At 41.5% G+C, this 19,636-nt stretch overlaps 1 protein-coding gene across 5 annotated transcripts in view; it reads right to left on the reverse strand.

The window, feature by feature from the left end:
- Nucleotides 1–6,361: 6,361 nt before the first annotated feature.
- Nucleotides 6,362–19,636, reverse strand: part of NCOA2 (nuclear receptor coactivator 2) — a 187,872-nt gene continuing 174,597 nt past the window's right edge. For all 5 annotated transcript variants that reach the window (XM_030444120.1, XM_030444118.1, XM_030444119.1 and 2 more), the window contains 3 exons: nucleotides 17,680–17,878; nucleotides 12,386–12,475; nucleotides 6,362–10,216 (listed from right to left, as the gene is read on the reverse strand). In XM_030444120.1, coding sequence (XP_030299980.1) covers nucleotides 10,205–10,216; nucleotides 12,386–12,475; nucleotides 17,680–17,878 — 301 coding nt within the window. In that variant the 3' untranslated portion in view covers nucleotides 6,362–10,204. The remainder of the gene's footprint in view (nucleotides 10,217–12,385; nucleotides 12,476–17,679; nucleotides 17,879–19,636) is intronic.

The following is a 19,636-nucleotide window of genomic DNA, read 5'->3' on the forward strand; positions in this document are numbered from 1 at the left end:
CAGGTACTGCCGCTGGCGGGCGTCCTGCCTGAGGGCCTCCCTGCTCCCTAGCAGTAGCCACGGCCCCCGCGGAATGTCTCGGGGGCTTCAGGTATAGATTTTGGATGTGGAAAAATCAAACCACGAAGCTTCAATAGCCTGAGCACACAGCATCGTGCTCTCAGCTACTGTAACGTTCAGGGCCATTGTTGAAGTGATTGTGCTTCAGCTTGAGGCTGCCTGGTGGTTGCCTGGCAGGACACTGAGCTCTTCTTGGGATTTCCCAGGCTCCATGACCAAGGACCGAGGCAAGATACCTGGCCCTTGTCCCTGTGGTGACTGACTCCCTCCCTCCGCATTCTAAGCATCTGGATGGTGTGCACACTGGTCTGCAGACAATCAAAGTGTGCAAGTATTACTGGCACAAAAATTGCAAGCACACACCACAGAGAGTGCTTAACTCCAAAAAAGAGGAAATCTAGTGTTTTTGGTGAAAAAGCAGTCGGCCTGTGGTTTGTGGTTTGATTTCTGATCACAGCTGCAAGTAATTGTGCATAGGTAAAAACAACATTTCTCTATAAAGGCTGATTTTAGGGCAAAGTTGGTTAAGGATCTTACTTGCACACTGATATCATCCCTGCCAAGGACGCTTAACCATGTGACATTGCCAGTTGCCTTAATTACAATCATGAGTGTTACCTGTATTGTTATTGCTCTTGTTACTATCAAGTTTCTTTATACCCTTATCTAGGAATATCTGAATAGTTAGATCTAACGTCACAACTATTCATGAATATCTAGACGCTTAATAAATGTACATCTATTGGTAATACTGATGCTTAAATTGGTTTAATCTCCTTCCTACTAGACCCCAGTGGGTACTTTTTTTTGGACAATGGTTTAGTATTGCACATATACCCACTCTAACTACTTGGGCAGAAGTAGGGTTGTTGAATCTGGGTCTTGCACTATGTTTATAATTACTTCCTTGGAAGATACAGCCTCAGCAGCCTGAACCTTTAGGGTACTCAGGTTATGACAGCCCTTTGCAGAGGTGATGGGTGATCTTTCTGCAGTTTCATCCTGGGTTTTGTGGGGTTTCTCCTTCTTCTAATCTTCCCTTTCTTCCAGGTGGTTCCATGCTGCAATTGCTATCAAAAGTGGATCTGGGAGGGGCTGCAGGATCGCAGGAACCCAGATGCAAACTTTGCTATTGCTGGATGTTAACCCTTCTGGTGCAGAGAGATGAAGAAATCTTCAGTCCAGGGCAAAACCTCATGGCAGGCAGGGCACAAGCAAGATGGGTTATTGCAGACCCTCTCTTTGGGTAGCTCATCTTCTGCCAGTATCCAGCCTGGGTGACACCACAGCACATGCAGGGGTAGAGGGAAGGGATGGAGTCGTCTGTGCTGAACTTGGGGGTTTGCACCCATGTGTCCCTCTCAGAGGATAGCAGCACAGGGCTTCTTGGGGAGCAACATAGCATAAGCCAGAGTGCACACAGACATAGTGGGAGTGGGGAAAAAACACAGTCAGGTCTGACTCCTGGAGGTTCAGATGCCATTTGGGTGGTTACGGTGTGCTATAAAAATTAATTAACATAGCTTCATGTGATCATCTTCTGTAGAACATCGCCTTCATCCCGAAGAAGGGATGTTTCAGGAATCACTTGAAGCAGCATCAGACAGAGTGACCGTGGTTCCAGACACCGTGGGTGACCGCACTTGACCGGAGGTGGAGAGCCATCCTTCCAGTCCTCAGTTCTTATCTGCCCTCAGTCAAGTGCTCCTAAACAGAGACTTTGGGAAAGAATCACCGGCTGCCTGGGGGAATGAAGGAGTTCAGACCACAGGACCTCAGGCAATTGCAGTTCCTACCGGTAATTTGGAACCTCCCCCCATTTTATTTTTTTTTTTCACTCAGGACACAAACAATAAGACAGCAAACACAACACTACTGAGGGAGACCCAGCACTGATCCAGGGTCTTCCAGTTCCCAAGACCCCTTCCGTAGCCACCCCAGCGCAGCTTTGTCCACAGACTTGAGTTTAAAAGTTTATGCACTATGCATTAAATGTATTGGTCCAGTTCTCCTCCCTGCAGCCGCATTCTCCATCCTAACCTTCGTTTGCAAGACAAAAGTGCTGAATACACCAGCGACAGCCAATATGCTCAGGAAGCTTAGGGAGAAGATAGGAATGCAGCCCTCTGAAACTTGCTTCAGGTTGTCCCCCAGCTTAAGCAGTCTGATTTTTCTGTTATCCACTTTTTTTTTTTTTTTTTTTTTTTTTTACTTTCTCTGTGTTGTTCCAAATCTCTGTTATTTGTAAAACGAGACTGGCTTTGTATTGCTTTAGGAAACAGTTTCAAGTGGGCAGTTTAACAGGGTTTTATTGATGCAGCATCAATAGCATAAAAGTAGTACCAGAGTTTATCAGGTTTATAGGAATAAGACTTTGAGCTTTGATTGCACAAAAAGTGTGAGTTACTGTTAGAAATAATGTATTGCCAGATAACATTGGCCACCTGTGTCCAAGTATCACAGAACAGAAAATGGGAAAGAGTCTTGTGGAGGAGATATGCTCGGAGATTTTTGAGAAATTATGACAAGCAAAAAAAAAAAAAAAAAAAAAAGTGAGATTTAATAAGTCTCATCATTAGTCAAATTAGACAGGCTCAGAAACAAAAATTTTCCTTTCTTCTAGAAGTCTGATGACACAGAGCCCAGGATAAAAAAAAAGATTTGAAGCACCTTTGTCACTGTATTGCAGATAATCTTCAAAGGATTTCACCTCCTAAGAGGTTGGATGCATTTATTCCACTAAAAAAGTCTCTTACCTCAGGTAGTTTCATGCAGGCCAGTCCTGAGGGCAGCCAGTGGACAGGAAGTGCACCCACACCAATAGGATGCTCCAGCCCTTGGGAACCAGTAGTAATCCTGTTGCCAAAACAAGCCAGAGATTGCTTTTTTTTTTTCCTTTTTCTTTTTTTTTTTTTTTTTTTTTTTTTTTTGTGGCAGGGCAGAAGCTCTCTAAAAATAAAACCAGTTTAGAGGTGCTCATCCTGACATGTGCTTTTAGACTGGCCAGGGATATAGTTTGTCTCTTCTGTCTGTGAAAAAGGGACAAACAGAAATGCCTATTAATTTAGAGGGGAAATCTCCTGCTCACATATACTGGGTTCAGCCTGGTGCCCCTTGGTGTGGAGCATTCTTGCTACCAGCAGCAAGGAGGGAATAATCAGTACCTGAAGGGGCCTACAGAAAAGCTGGGGAGGGACTTTTTATAAGATCATGCTGTGATAGAGGAAGGGGTAATAGCTTTAAACTGGAAGAGAGTAGCTACAAGGAAGAAATTCTTTTCCCTTAGGGTGGTGAGACACTGGAAGAAGTTGCCCAGAGAAGTTGTGGATGCCCCTTCCCTTGAAGCATTCAAGGCCAGGCTGGATGGGGCTTTGAGGCATCTGGTCTAGTGGGAGGTGTCCCTGCCCATGCAGAGCAGTTGGAACTTGATGATCTTTAAGTTCCCTTCCAATCAAAACCATTCTATGATTCCATGAAAATTCACTCTGAAATTACGATTACACAAAGGAAAGCGTTGAAATGAGCCCTGAGTTCTCCCTCACTGCCCAGCAGCCTCTGGTTGCCTCACCAGAAGTTGGTCCCATGGCTGCTGGCATTCAGCACCTTGCTCAGTGGCATTTTACAGGTGCCCCCAGGCCAGAGCCACTGCCACAGAACACAGGACTCTTGGCAGCCTTCCTCCTTTGCTCTCCACACCCCATCTGCTAACACAGACTATTAAAAAAAGGGAAATCACATATTAAAATGTTTTAACTTTCCCTTTTGAGTATCAGCTGGATCTTAAGACCTAGAGTTTAATGTCATTAGCTCAGTGACTTCACTAAAGCACTGATCTCATGTGACTTCACTGATCTCATCCCATTCCAAACACAATGAGAATAGACAAATACCTGGAAAATAATTGGAAAATATGTGTCCCAGAAAAAGTTGGAGCAACACGATCCTGCTGTATAGCTGCAGTGCTCCCCTTTTTCTAAGGTGGGCCACTGAGTGGGCACACAAGTAAGGGCAGGAGTATGTATGTTGTTCTTGTTGTATCTCAAAGCACTTTGCCTGCAGTTTGCAGGGAGCTAAGTTACTCCAGCCATGTTCACAGCTTCCAGCCTCCTGAGCAATTATCATGTGAAGTGATGAACTAAACTGTGTCCTGAAACCACCGTGGGAGACCCACATTTTGAGCTAAAGGTGAATCTCCCCACCTCTCCTGCAGGATCTTCTCAGGAATATTTCCCAGGAAGAAATCCCTGGGCACATGGCAGGAACTGGAGCAACTCCACCTCGTCAGCAGCTGTACAGGATGTCTCACTATTGGGTGGAGGTCTCAGTTTCCCCAGACTTCCCCACCTTCTTCATCCAGTCCCATTGGAGCAGGGAGTTATTTGGGCATCCTTGGACACATGGATTTCTTCAACACTGACAATCATACTGGCTGGACTTTACTTGTCCTGCCCAGGCAACTCTTGTGCACAAGCAGGATGGTAGATGGTATGTATTTGTTTACAGCCACATTTCCACTGGGTGTGCAAGCTGCAGAGTTAGATGACATCTGTTCCCCCTTAATTCACCAAGTTCCTTGTACTACTTGGTTCTGCTACTCAGCTTGATCAGGTTTAAATCTCTGCAAGTTGAGGCTATTCCTTTGCAACTGTGCATTTTCCTTTCTACCCTCTTCACAAGTCTGAAAGCTAAAATTGTAGAACTCAGCCTTAGCCCGATTTTCTCAGGTTGTATCCTGCTTTACAGCCAAAACCATTTAGCCATTCCATAGTGGGGAGCAATTTGTTACTTATAGGGGGAGATCTTGCACATACTCTGGCAAACTCCTTTTCATCCCCCAAACTAGAAGCTTGGATCACTAGGTCTCCAGCTTCGGCCATTTATACCTTCTAATGATCCAGAGACAGGGAAGAGATGATGGGATCAGACACACTGAATTTTTATTTGCTGGGGTGATATTTCTAGCAGCCATGTTCCAGGAGTCCAACCTAAACTGGCACCCACCTTTATGCCCAGCTCTCAAGCATCATTATTCGTACAGGTTCATTCACATGGTAATTCCAGCCTGGACTTTTCCCAGCCTATGTCTCCTAAAGACTCAATCCATTTGTGATTGTTCTTCTCTCTATTAGCAGGAGAATGAGTGGGAACTCTTGGTGTGGTACTGATGGACCTGTATTAAACACTGCAATTCAGCAGCTCCTGGATTTCACAGGGACCTAGAGACAACCCTTAGCTGAAGCTCCTGGAGGGATTCCATAAGGCCCCATACTTTTATGAACAGCCCAGGGGTGGTTTCAGCCGGGAGCAGCCAGTGGTCCTCCTGGGTGATTCAGGACATGTGAGTCCCAGTCACAGCACCAGATGCTGTTGCAGCAATAACCTAAATTGTAATTTAGATCAGGTCAGAGCAGAAGCATAGGTGTACTATTATGACCAAAGGCGAGGACAGGGAGCAGCAGCCCAAGAGCCTCTGCTGAAATAAAAACTCTGTCCCTGTACAGCAGGTACCTGATGTACATGCACCTGGAGATGCTGTGCCACAGATAGGTGAGAGAGCACAACTTGTATGCACCTGTCACGTCCTCAAAGCCACAGAACTGCTCAAGGCTGCTCTGGGTTCTCCTTTCTTCAGCACAAGAATTAATTTACCATAAAGGTTTCACCACAACTACTGTTTCAGAAGGCAGGGTGAAAGTTTGATCAAGAGGCCCACTCAGGATGTGCTTATCATCTCTACTTCCACACTTCAGAGGCCAAGAGGCCAAGGCAGAGACAAGATACCCAACTGCTGTCTTCCCCTGCCATACTCTGACCCCGTCTCCATGCTTCTCCCATTTCCCAGAGACAGCAGCAGAACAGTCTGATAAACAGGCATTCTTGTAGCTGCTTTTATTTTTAAAAAAACTGAGCAAACATCTCCAACTGTCCTCAATGAACCATTTGGCATAGGAAGTAGAACCAGACCTTAACTCTACTCAGTCCCACCTGACACCATTTGAGGTCTGGCTCTGCTGGAACCAGCATGCAAGACACCCATTCCATCCTGACTGTGATATTAAAAAAAGTACTCATGAACTGTTTTTGACATTAACCTACGTGATAAACATTTTCAGTTAATATAGAACAACAAAGATGAAAGGATTTGAGAGTAACAACCAACTGGCACATATATAAAAGGCTTCAACATTGAAAGCCTGCTCTCTTTTTAATAAAAACCTGCATCTTCATCTACTCTCTAGTGCTTTAGTCCTATGTCTTACACCTTTCTATGAATAAAGGAAGACACAACAGAAAGACATTGAAATCTCTAAAGCCATGTAAAACCCGAAGGCATTAAAATTTATTAAATGATGCAATAACAACAGAATTCTTTATTTACAATAGCATTATTTAACATCAAATAAGCAAACAGCATCAGCAAAGCAATATTAACTTGCATAAATGTATTTAAAATTTCTCTGAATATATCTACCTTTGCATAAACTGCTCACACTAGAAATACAAACATCAATGCAGGTGAACAAAGTGATGTTCAGAGTCAACTCCATTTTGAAAATAAATCACAACCTGAAACACTGTAAGCTTTCTCCTGAAGAACCATAGTTTATATATTGCTTAATTTTACCCTTGTATAATCTTTTCATATACACACATCTCAGATGCAACTTCATGATGAACTGTACAAATAAAACCCACAAATGACGTAAAGGGAAAAAATTAAATGACAGTAAATGTTTGAAGAAATGTGTCCATCATCTCTATTCAACAACATAAAGGTTAAGTGATGATGCACTTATTCCAAAATTGTACACAATTCACTATACAAATATAATACATCAGACAGCTATGTAGGAATATACAAGACTTAAAAACAGATCTAAGGCATTATGCTAGATTTTAGCATTTTGAGGTTCTTGCACATAGCTTTTACCTGTAGTAAGAAACTTAAAAGATTTTGTTTTAGTCTACAAAGAAACACCAGGGAGAAAATTCTAATTAAAATCAAAGCCACTACAGTAAATTTTCTTTTGTGCAGAGAATGCTTTTGCTCTTAGGCAGCATACTACCATACAAATACTAGAAAACTTTTAAATTCACACCAACAATTAATGGCTTAAGTTGCATTTCAAAACTGATTGTGTATCTTTGGGTTCTGCAAGTGGAGCTGTGCCACCCATTTCATCTGTTAAGCCCATATGAATTACGCTTTTAAACAAAGATTAAAAAATGTATTGTATAAACTGCAAAAACATTGCTTTTAATTAATCCAGGCCCAAAGGGATACCGGTGTGGGACAATATTTTAAAGATCGAGTACAAATTAATTTGTTGTAGCAAAACAGCTCACTTTACTTTTTAAACTTACCACATTACATGAACACTTAAACAGGTCGTACGACCATGTATATATGCTTATTTTTCACATTATGCACCTTTCACATTTAGTAATGTAAGTAGAACACTGATTAATTGTTCTGTTAAACAAAATCCAAGTACTGTTGCTGACAAATTTACTGTATACAGGATGAAAAATACTGATAATGAAGGGAATTGATTTGGCTTTTTTTGTTTCTATAGTGATCAATATGATCAGAAGATTCTTTCACTCACTTTTCTCTTTCATTAGCTAGAAGATGACTAAAGTCACAATGAATCCAAACTGAGCCAAAGCAGTAGGTACAATCTCCTTTCTTCCAAAATGGCAATGGATGATGAAGTATCATAATTACTACAGATGAGAAGGGTTTGCAGGTCTGCCATGAAATGGGACAAATTTAAATTATTTTGTCCACTGTGAAAAAGAACAATCTATTTGCAGAGGTTACAGTCAAAAACCAAACCAGAATGGAATAGAAGCAAAATTATTGTAAAACTCATTTACACTCTGTGGTGCATGAAGTTAATTTCTTCAGATGTATACATTTCTTACTTAAATTTTTTTTTTGGTCAGATATATGATACAAGTTTAACACAACTGTCATTGTAGCAATGAGACTGTGGAGCTCAGGGCTGAGTTATTTTGTTTTCCCATCAGCAGGTGAGATGATGGCTCAGCTGACTACATGTTCTGTTTGAGTTGGGTATCAGAACAGTGAGAGCTGAAGGATGTTTCTCCGGAATGGTGGCACTGCCCTCCTTAAGGACAAACACAACTGTACATTTCCTGGGCTTTCACCAAAAGCCTTCTACAGGAAAAATCTGTTTCAAACCATCTTTATCACATTTTCTTCCACTTTAATACAGAATAGCTGATATTTCATATGAGCTCCTACCTGAAAACCAAACCGAACTAAATGACAAGAGAATAAACTTTTCACTCCCAAAAGACATGGCTGATGAGATATTATAAAATGGATTGCATTTTACAGGACATCAAAAAAATTTGCGTTCAGGTTAGAAAGTTTGTGGATTGGGGGTCAGTTGAAAGAAAACAGAGGTCAAACCCATCAATTTCTTAATATTTCAAGTCCTCAGAAACTGATCTCAGTTTAGTAAAAGATTATTCCAACCACAGTGGGCAAGGAAAACCCCCACCCTCTAACAGTGGACTGCTTAGTAACAGTTTGTCTAAGATTTGTTACGAAAGGATATAAACGTACAAAAATCAAGAATTGGTTCCTACAGTGGCTGCATATAATATAGATTAGTTAAATGGTATTATGAGCAGAATCACAAGGTTTAGAAAATGAGAAGTCTCAAGCCTACAAATTAGGTCTAATCAAGGCATTGTGATCCTTTACAAAACACTTTTCCAGGAGACACACACGGCTAAGAAGATATCTAATTTAATACTGAAGTACCTCATTTGGAATCAACTTCACAACATGTATATCTCACAAAAATTATACAAGTAAAACACTTAAGTTTTCAACTTAAATTATTGCTTGTTTACATATAAACTGGATTTTATGTACCTTACAAAACGTCCTCGTAGTCCACACTGCTTTAAAATAATGAGAAACACGCAATAGCGGTGAAGTCTGTAGTGATATCTGCTATAGGTATTATGGGAATGGTTATTTTCCCAGCTAAAGGGGATGGGAACCAGAAATTATCATGCTTTGAAGCAGGTATCTTGAGCTCTTTGATATTATGCACCAATTCTGCCACTATCATAATCAGTACATGCATTACCATCGAACTTTGTTGTTCAGCATCCAGTAACTGGTTGTCCAGATTGCTAGAAACACACCTAGGGAAATAAAGGAGTAACCTGTTCTTTTATTCTATTAGTAACAAGAAGAGGATGACAGTGGTCAGGAAAGCCAGGTTACAAAAAAAAAAAAAAAAAAAAAAAATTAAAATCAGGCTTTGCTGATTGTTAGATATTTAATTAAATAAGAATGTAACCAACTTGTATTTTTGGATTCATGACTTGCATTATAAACATTACCCCAAAGCCCAGCTGAAACGTCCCTTACAAACATCCCTCTCACAGGGTATTTTTCATCTGTTTTACAACTTAAACCCCATTCAAAATTGGTCTGTATAGTTTTCTACATTGGTTCGTCTTCTCTGACTCCTTGTCAGCGGAACGTGCCCATCGGAGGTCTCTTAATGTACCAGACGTTGCTTCTACACCCTCCTCCACGCCTCCTCTCCGCCCCAAAATGCAGGCCTTAGTCTAAAACACCAGTTTTCAGACGGAACTGAATCCTTTGCACCAGACCGAGTAAGCCAGGGAAAACAAAAGCGAAAAACAACAACAACAAAAAAAACCCAACAAACCCCGAGGTCTAGAACTAAACAGAAACAGGAGAGCATGGTTGCTTGCTTGTTTGTTTGTTTTTTTCTTAAATACGAACATTTAAATACATTCAATCTGACACGGTTTATGAAAGTCGTCTGTTAACATTTACTTTTGCAGGAGAGATCTAAGTTGCACTAAGGTGAATGCAGTGAACAGACTGAGCAACTGTCTGTACGCGAGTAGCTTCAGACTGTCGAAGAAGAGGATGCTCTTCCGAGGGCCCCGACCGCCCGGCTCCCCTCGGGGAGGCGGGGCTGAGTCCCGTCGGCAGCCGCCACCGGCGCTGGCAGCTCAGCTGGGTCACGACAAACAGCCGCAGCTCTTCAAACCGGTAAGGATTTGGGGCCCGGAGCCCAATCGTCTGAAGAAAGCAGCAACCGAACCACCTTCAGGGTCAGCAGTATTTCTGCAAAAGAAAGAGGAGTTGGAGAGAGAAACAACTGAATTCCTCCTGGGAGAGCGGAGGTGGCTTGGGTGAATGAGAGCTGGGTGCTGGACTGCAGCACCCACTGTTGATTATACATATTTAAATTATACATATTATACAATTATACAAGTTATACATATTATACAGATTTAAATCTGAAAATTAGCTTGAATCCATATATCCAGACTTCCCTTTGTGTTCACTGATACAATTGACTTGTGTTTAAACTCCAGGGATAGCAGGTGGGGATTAATTCCGCTGCATTTCTACGTCCTCAGTTCCAATTTTCATAGACATTTTAACAACTCAGGATCATACCCCAGAGGATACAATAAAATACACGTATGGTTACTTCTTCCTCAGTACATTCATCATTTTCATTAATCATAAAACCATAGAATGGTTTAGGTTGGAAGGAACCTTAAAGGTCCTCTAGTTCCAAACCCCTTGCCATGGGCAGGGACACCTCCCACCAGACCAGGCTGCTCAAAGCTCCATCCCACCTGGCCTCCTACACTTCCAGGGATGGGGCAGCCACAACTTCTCTAGGCAACTTCATCCAGCATCTCACCACTCTCAGATAAAAGAATCTCATCCTGATATCTAACCCAAAATAACTTCTTTCAGTTTGAAACTGTTCTCTTTGCCCAAATCCCTACCCACCCTTATAAAAAGCCCCTCCCCAACTTTTCTGTAGCCCCCCTTCAGATTCTGGAATACCACTATGAGGACTCCTTCCAGGGAGCAACCCCAACTCCCTCAGCCTGTTTTCACAGCCCCTCCAGCCCTTCTGATCTTGATGCATTTGCAGTTAAATTGTTTCTTTTCTTTTTTTGTATTTCCCGTTATTCGAATTTCTTTTCTTTAACAGTGGAAAGCGTTTTGAAATTTTGCTATCGGTTTCAGCTTAAGCAGAAAATCTGTTCATACAGCTCTAACCGTTTCATTTCAAACCCGCCGCCAAGGGGATGACAGGCAAAGGGACACTTTAAATCCTTCCCATCCCGTCCCCCCCACCCCGGGAGAGGTGCGGGAAGCCGGGGGGGGAGCGGGGGGGAATGCGGAGATGCGGGAGGAGCTGCGGCAGGCGGCAGCCGCTAGGTGGCGCTTCCCGCGCGCGCCGCTGGGCAGCCCCTTCCCCCCCCCCTCCGCTTTGTCCCCCGGGGTGACGCGAGGGGGCACGCGCCGCTCCCTGCCCGCGTGAGACCTGAGCCCAACGGTCGGGGCTGGGCTGGGCTGGGCTGGGCTGGGCGGCTGCTCCGTGGGGACCCCGCACTGTGTGGGTTTGGGAAGTAAATAAAAATAATCATCTCGTTTCAAATCACGCCAGGTCTCGAAACACCGCGTTTGCCTTGAACGAACTTAAAATTAAGTGAAGACTTGTTTCCGTGGAAGAAAAAAAAACACCGAAACAAACCCACAACAAAACCCACCAAAAATCACCTTCCGCTGAGGAGGGGGACGATACACGCATATAAAAACCACCTCATTTACTTGGCCACAATCCAAGAACTCCACAATGACTTTCGTTTAGTACGGCTACTGTCTGGAATACAAATCGTTTTTTAACCTAAGCAAACGCTAATTTCCCTGTCAGTTGGAAATCTGTGTGAAAATCGGTTCGCTTCTATCGTCCCTCTCAGAGAAGCACTGTACAGAAAGTAATAATTCCTGAGGTTTTTGGTTTTTTTTTCCTTTGTCCTAAGTATAACGCAACGTGAAGTGGAAAAACACTTCGGCAGGATGAGACATGAAATGGGTTAAGCATGCAGCAGTGCAAATATAAATCAATGGTTAAGTCTTCTCTATCATCAGCAAATAATCAAGTAATTGCTCTGTAAAAAGCAAATACAACTCTGCGTAAGTCTGCTGAATGTGACTTAATTCAGTAAATGTAATGTATTCTGTTAATGTAAATGTATTCTATATTATTCACTTTAGCAATGCTAATGGGATCTAAACAAGGAAGTTAATACAGATGTCACTGAAAGTAGAATTAAAAAAAAATTATTTGCTAAAAACTTAAAATTTACTGTATTACCCTGACTACTTTTAGCTTTGTTAGTGAAAAGATACTGTATCTATTTCTTGACCACAGTACATTCATAGCTCTGTTGCCTGTGTATGCCTATGTATGTCATGTCTCACCCGTGTTGCATCTCCGTCCTGCTTTATCATATCCATTCCAGGCAGCTGGTTTGGAAAGAGATTGCCTCCCCTCATAGCAGGATCATTAACCTATTGGTAACAAGATATTAAAGAGAATGAATTAAAAAATACATTAGGAAGAGGGCTGGGAATTAAAAAGCAGCATTATAAGCCACTATGCTGTTTGCATGTAACAACATCACTTTTGGGATGTAACATCTACTTTTGGGATGACACCACGAATCAGGGAAGAGACTATAGAGCTGAATGCTCTTCTTGTGCAGCATGTGTTTGACTCATATTATTCTGCTTCACAGTCAACAACAAAGATTTCATTCCTGATACTATGACCCTTGCACATATTTTAACAAGGCAGGCTCCATAATTTAGGTCAATATTATTTGAAGAGAACATGCCTGCTATGTAAGTCCTGAGAAGAAACGCGTAACTGCTTTCCTAACCTCCAGTAATACACAGCTTTTCTGCTTGTAAACCACTGCACTGTTTTTTCAAAGCCTTAGGAAGTGACAAATAGACTGAATTATACTATTAACTTACTTTTTTAATGACGCTTATTTGTCTGCTTGTAAGCAATGGGAGAAAATAGCATTAAATGGGAAAATCTGCTGCTGCATGTTTTCCTAAAGGGATCGTCTCAACAATTTTCTGAATGCAGCCACAGGAAAGTAGTGAAGCTGTGTGTTTCTGAAAAACTAAAGGGTCTGTCATGCCTAGTTATGTGGAAAGAGTGGCTCGCCAAATTTACAGCATTGCTTTCTTAATCAAAGGAATACTCTGTGTAGGAACTGGTATAAAATACAAAATGCAGCCCTTCAGCGTGGGTCTGAAATATTAGAAAAATTCAGCTTCCTTACAAGTTTTACAGGGAAAGAAATATCTTCCTTAGGGAGTCTTTGCTGGATTGGTTCTCTCTGTTACTAGGTGGATGTGATAAGAGTGAGGATATGCCCCTCCAGATTCTGCTGGAATGAAAAAGATGTTTTCAGTGTCACCTGTCCTTTAGGAGACTTGTGTTACCAAGGAGAGGAGATTCTGCCACTGCACTACCTCACTCCATCTACAGCAACCTGCTGCAGCAGCAGGGGAACGCTGCCTTGAATTTACCACACCAAAGCCTTTTCTGGTCCTTCTGGCTGTTGCTTCTGCTGCTGTTCACCAATTTTGCAAACAAGTCACAAAGCTAAACACAATCACATGCAACCACCTGAAGAGGTGATTTCAAATGCTGCCAGAGACAAGACTGCAGTTCAACAGGAAAGATTAAAAATTTAAATATTTTTGCTACAGGAATCAACCCTGAAGAAACTGATAGTTTAGTGGTGCTAGTGTTCTAGTGATGCTTTCTGCTTCTTAATACAAATGGGTGGAAGAGAAAGGAAGAGAACCATGATATTTTGTGTGGAAAGAAAGTAGACATCTTTGCAGCTTTATTTACATGCATTTCACTAAGCATCAGTGTTTGAAAAGTGTTTTCTGCTATTGGTTAATATTGACCAGAATGTACAGGCAAAAATGCCTTTTCTGTTTCTTCAGTAGACAAAGGAAGAAAAAAACAACAACCCAGAAATAAAATACTGTATACTGAATCAACAGGAGTATTGGAACAAAATGATGAGTGCACAATTTGCATCATGGACAGATATAGAAAAGGAAGATGGTTCCAGGCTGCATGCCACAAAAGCAGCAAAGGCACCACTGAGTTCCTATCACAGAATCTCTTTGCCAGTGATAATGCAAGAACCCTGACTGGTACAAGGTGCCTAGTAAGAAATTTTCTCTCAGTTCATAACATCTTCCATCCAATAGGCTGAACAAAATACTACTTTAAGATAATTCTTTGCAGATGTCATGATAACCTTGGCCTGGGCAGTACTGTACCTGTGCTTATTAATAAACTGCTCTGAGTGAACATCTAGACAATGGCTTGAAAAGTCTCTTCTCTTGCACAGTTTTCAATTCACTTCTCTGGCAACTCAGTAAATACCATGGATCCAAGATGCAAAATAAATAGCAGGCAAAAACACAGCAACAATCCACTGTGCAAACAAGATGACAGTGCTGACAAGGAGACAGTAAGCTGTGTGAATGGTGCTACACTGGGAAGGTTTAAACTTTCTTGATGTCTGGAGAAGCTGTTTTGGGCAGAAGGAACCTGAAGACCTGGCAGCTTGCATTTCAGCCTTCCTGGTATCAGCCTTCTTGGAAGACACACTGCTAAGAGTAGCCTAGAGAGCTTTACCATAATTATAAGGTGAAGATGATAATGAAGAAGATGCTAATGAGACAAAGTCTGATCCCTCAAGTACATATATTAAATAATTAAGAGCAGCTGGAGTTATACCACTGTGAATAAACACCAAAGTTAATATTTTTAAGCTTTGTATATGTCTCTATGATACAGTATAGCACCACCAGAGACAGATCTAAACAAATGTGTTTGGTACCAAAAGTAATATATTTGCTTCTCATCAGGCTTGTAAGCCCAGGCACAGCTTTTGACTAAGAAGTAATAAATATTATGTCCAAAACCATCCAGTAACAAGTCATGTAAAGTTTTTTTCAAAGGCCGGAATACATTTACAGGGTAACCACTATTATTCACTGTGGTTAGAAAGAGATGACCATGTGAAGTTAAAATTACATGTTATCGAAAAAAAAAGGGCAGTAAGTAAAACTGCAGGTGACAGTATATTATTAAAAAAAAAAGAAAAAAAAAAAAAAAAAAAAAAAAAAAAGAAATGGAAACATTCAGCAGGACTAAAGAAAATATAGTAATTTTGAAAACCACCAGTTACAAGGAGTTTAGCACAGCCTAGGTCAATTGCTAAATAAAGACCCCAAACTGCAAAACACTATGCCCCAAGCATAGGAAAAAAAGAAAATTAGTATTAATATAAACAATTTTTATTTACTCCACTCAGAAAAGAAAACGTAAAGCAGCTCAGCAAGCATTCCTGAGGACTAAAAAGTACTTTCTTGTGGCTCAGAAATGGCCTGTCAGCTGCCAGTTGGCCACCTCTGACCTAGATGAAACATAAAACATTTGCTTGCAGAGTTTGCAGATGACACAGTGCTGGGGTGGCAAATCGGTACCGGTTACTGTTACAGCACTTAAGGAAGGTAATACATTTGGGAACAAAGAACGAAGGTTTCACCCATGTAGAATGTGCTGAGGAGGATTTGGGGATCAGAAGCATTTAAGTACGTGCTCTCCTCCAGCGTAACATTGTCATTAGCAGAGGCAAGGCAACCCATGAATTGAAAGAGAAATTACAAGCAGAACTTGACACAGTTTTGAGGCAGTCATTGTTAAAGCACTGTCTCAGGTTACTCTGCCCATGCTTCTAGAAGGAGGTTGTAACAACAGAGTTTAAGGTAGATCCACAAAAGGGACTGTTGGGCTGAAAAAACAAATGTTGGGATAGATAAAGGGCTTGAGACTTACTGGAAGTCACAAAAATGCTGTCCTGAAACAAGATCTTGTAGTCTAGGAAGGAAAAGCAGTGTGACAACTGTGCTAGTGGAAACAGCAGTCTGCATGGAAATATCTGAAATAAAATTCAGATCTCTCTCTGTAATGCATGTTTCTCAGTTCAGGTTCCTAGGAAAAATTATGTAGCATGAACATGCTGAGAAATCAGACTGGGCTGTCACTTTCAAATACCCATTTTTTTTTCCCCCTTGGTTTACTGATGTTTTACTACATTAAATGTGTGCAACAGTATGCACTTGGGAACAAATAATAATAACAAAGTCTGCTATAGTTGGGCATAGCAACTGGGAATATCAGAGAAGGTGACAGATTTGGGAGTATCAAGATTATTTTGGTCACCAGTATGCAGCAGCTGTAAAAGACAAATGTGATCTGGGGCTATATCTGTCAGAGTATTCCAAGAGAAATGGGGAAGAACTAGTGTTATGCACATGAGCCATGTGCTTAGGAAATACTGATTTGAACTGCAACAGGTGCAGAAAAGGAAAGGGAATTTAAAGCCTACAAGAAGACTGAAACACTGTGGCTTGTTTAACTTCCAAGAAAAAAAAAAATCAAGAAACCTCAAATAAAATAATCCAACAACTTCAATACAACAACAAAATCATGTTGATAGAGTGGCTCTTGGTAAAATACAAGAAAAGAGCTATTTAAGCTTAACGACCATATTGGTAAAATAAATAGCCTGTTACCAAATTTAGACTGGAAAATTGAATATTAGGAAAAATATCTTCACCAAATGGGTTATCGAACACTGGAGTGAGTGGGCTGCCTAGGGAAGTGGTTGAGCCACCATCCCTGAAGGTATATAAAAGATGTGCAGAGATGGCACTCAGGGACATGGTTTACTGGTGGACTTGGAGGCCTTAGGTTTATGGTTGGACTCAATTATCTTAAAGGTATTTTCCAACCTGGAAATCCTATGATTCTATTATTCTCAGAAGAAAGGTTTTAGATATTGTCCATCATAGGAAGAGATGCTAAAGACTGCCTAAAGATGCTGCTAAAAGAGGTGCTTTTCTGCCAGTATTTCTAAGTAAAGCCCACAATTTCAAGTCTGTGTGTTGAACAAACAGGAGTTCAGTGCTAGAACAAACACATAAACCTGGTAATTATGAGGACTTGTTTGTCAAATACTTATTAATGTACTGTGAGAGCCTAATTGCAGGTTGGAAAACAGAAATGCTATTTTCTTTATTTCGGATCCCCTAAGTAGCAGTCTCAAATAAAAACAAATGTGCAAACTTCCTCTCAGTTGAAAAGAACTGGTTACTTGCCTGTTGATTCAGCAATCTACTTTACATGCACCACATTACAAAAGGTGTGGATTTTGTGCTTGTGAAGGTGCCCAATTGATAGTTCTACAAACACAGTGGCACTAGGAAGGTCTTCCACACAGCATCCTTCACTTTTATCTCTAGAAAACATCTGCATGACATTCAGTCCTAGCTTCCACTGCAACTATTCTATGGAAACTTACCTACTGGGAACAGGAGCTAGAACAGCACACACTTTCCATGCAAGTCCAGGAGCACCTGTGCTAGTTGCAGTGGCAATAGGTCAAAATGGGAAATGAATACACAAAGAAAGTGGTCTCTACCTCATCGGTCACCTTGGTTATCTGAGTGCAAAGCTAGAAACAACATCATCATTTCTCAAGAAAACCAGTAAAAGAATTGTAATGGCTTACAGCAGTAACAGCCCAATGCAGCAGACCTGAAAGGCTGCTGAAAATCAAAGCAAATCCTCTAGCTGTCATCTCAAGTCCTTAAATTCTCACCTGCTCAGGACCCATGGAGGACAACCCTGATGTAGGCACAGAGGTCGCTGAGGTCATGCTGATCTGCCCTGTCATCTGGTTCATGTTGTTCATACCACTTGTGTTGGTTGCCATGGATACACTGATGTTCATGTTATTATTGTACATGCTGGTGCTTGCTTGCTGCCCAAAATGTGGTGGGGACTGTTGTGAAAACATGCTACAGCAAGGAATGGAAAAAGCAATGTGTCAGACTTAGAATGCTGAAGCCACTAAGAAACTGCTCTCTTCTTGATAGAACTTAAGCTAGAATTTGTACATATATTCATGCCAACTTCAAAGGAAAGACTAGTTTTCAGCTACATTGATTTCTAAGGAATAGATTTTCAACATTTAAGGTCCCATGTCTGTGCACAAAATGCATGCCTTTGCATGTGAAGATATGGCAGAGTACAAATCTGTTATGTGTGTGCAATAAATAGCCAATTAGCTGTCTAAATGGACTTTGTATATACATCTATTTGGCAAAATAATTTGGGGGGGTAAAGGGAAACCCCTTTTTCTCCCTCCAGTGTTAGCACAACACAGGACTGTTAAGCTGGAATTTGATTTGGTCCAATACACCTTATTTTTGCAAAAGAGCCTATCTGCACATGTGCATACCAGATTTGTACACACAATTATGGCAAGTGGGCTCACAAATATAGACATGCAGTTGTGCAGAAATTGATTTACTAAATCTTAGCATCAGGTTTTGAAAATATGGTACTGTAAGAAACAACATAAAGTTTAAGGTGATTGATTACCCTTTATGTCCCTTTAAGGGCATTTCAGAACAACTTAAGGAAGAATAACTGTGGAAAATCTCATCCCAAATTTTATTCAAAGTGCTTTCTGCATGGTATCTTCCTTCCCATTATGTTGGAAATCATACGAGAGACTTTTTAATATTTCCTAAAACACACTTCACTGTTTATATATCAGTCTTTCCTACTCTTTGAGCAGTCAATGAACGAATTATTATTGACAATGTGGTTTTTTAGAGGATCTGCACTGGACTGACATACAATGGAAGGACTGCTGCACGTCGGATGGCACACAGTAACCACCTCTGTATCCATGGCTGACTTTTACTTCCCTGTGAAGCACTGCTCCCACAGCTGAGGAAATCCTTCAGGGTTAATGCTCAGCCTTGCACTTGGGTACTCCATTTAGGCTATTGCTGTGCACTGTGAGACTTGGTGGACTGCAACGGCATTCTGGGCACAGGACCAAAGTGGGAAAATCCCACCATTCTCTTCCTTCCAATTTCATGTCTTTTCAGGCCACCTAACCCCATTTTTAAGTTGTTATCTGGATGGCTGAAACAGTACACTACAGATCATTGTGAATACCCAGTGGCTTGTGTAAATGCCTTTGACATCTCTCTGCTGAGGAGCTGTAGTTTAGAAAGCCAACCATTAGTCTTATCGAGCTGCCCCTGCTGCTGCTTCAGCAGAAGCCACAGCAGTGGTAGCTGGGCCTTCCTGCTTCAGGAAGGCAGTGAGGAAGAGGCATGGATAAGGATAAGGATAAATCAGTTACTTTAAAGGGGACTTGGATCAGCCTCATCACTGAAATATTGGTGTTTTATCTTTATTAAATCTTAGTCAACCATCAGAAAAAGGATTTGTTACTGGGCTGGAGCAGTAGGGGCAGCCAGAGAACTTCAGGATGACAAACTCACTGTGTTAAACTCAGCTAAGTGCACGCAGTATCAAGTGATACGGGCTGTACACCAGCGTGAGACCTCCTCCTGTCTTCCACTGAAAAGCACAGATCATTGCCATCTGAAAGCTCATTGCTGCCCAGCGACTGTGTCCCAACATCCAACCCATTCGTTATGGACAGATTCATTAGAGTTACACTGTCTGGGGCATGAGTCTCCACTGAGAAGGTGACTGCATGCATGAGGCATGCCACGATGCTCTCGGAGAAT

Source organism: Calypte anna, chromosome 2, assembly GCF_003957555.1.
Source record: "Calypte anna isolate BGI_N300 chromosome 2, bCalAnn1_v1.p, whole genome shotgun sequence".
In the NCBI taxonomy this organism is placed as follows: Eukaryota; Metazoa; Chordata; class Aves; order Apodiformes; family Trochilidae; genus Calypte; species Calypte anna.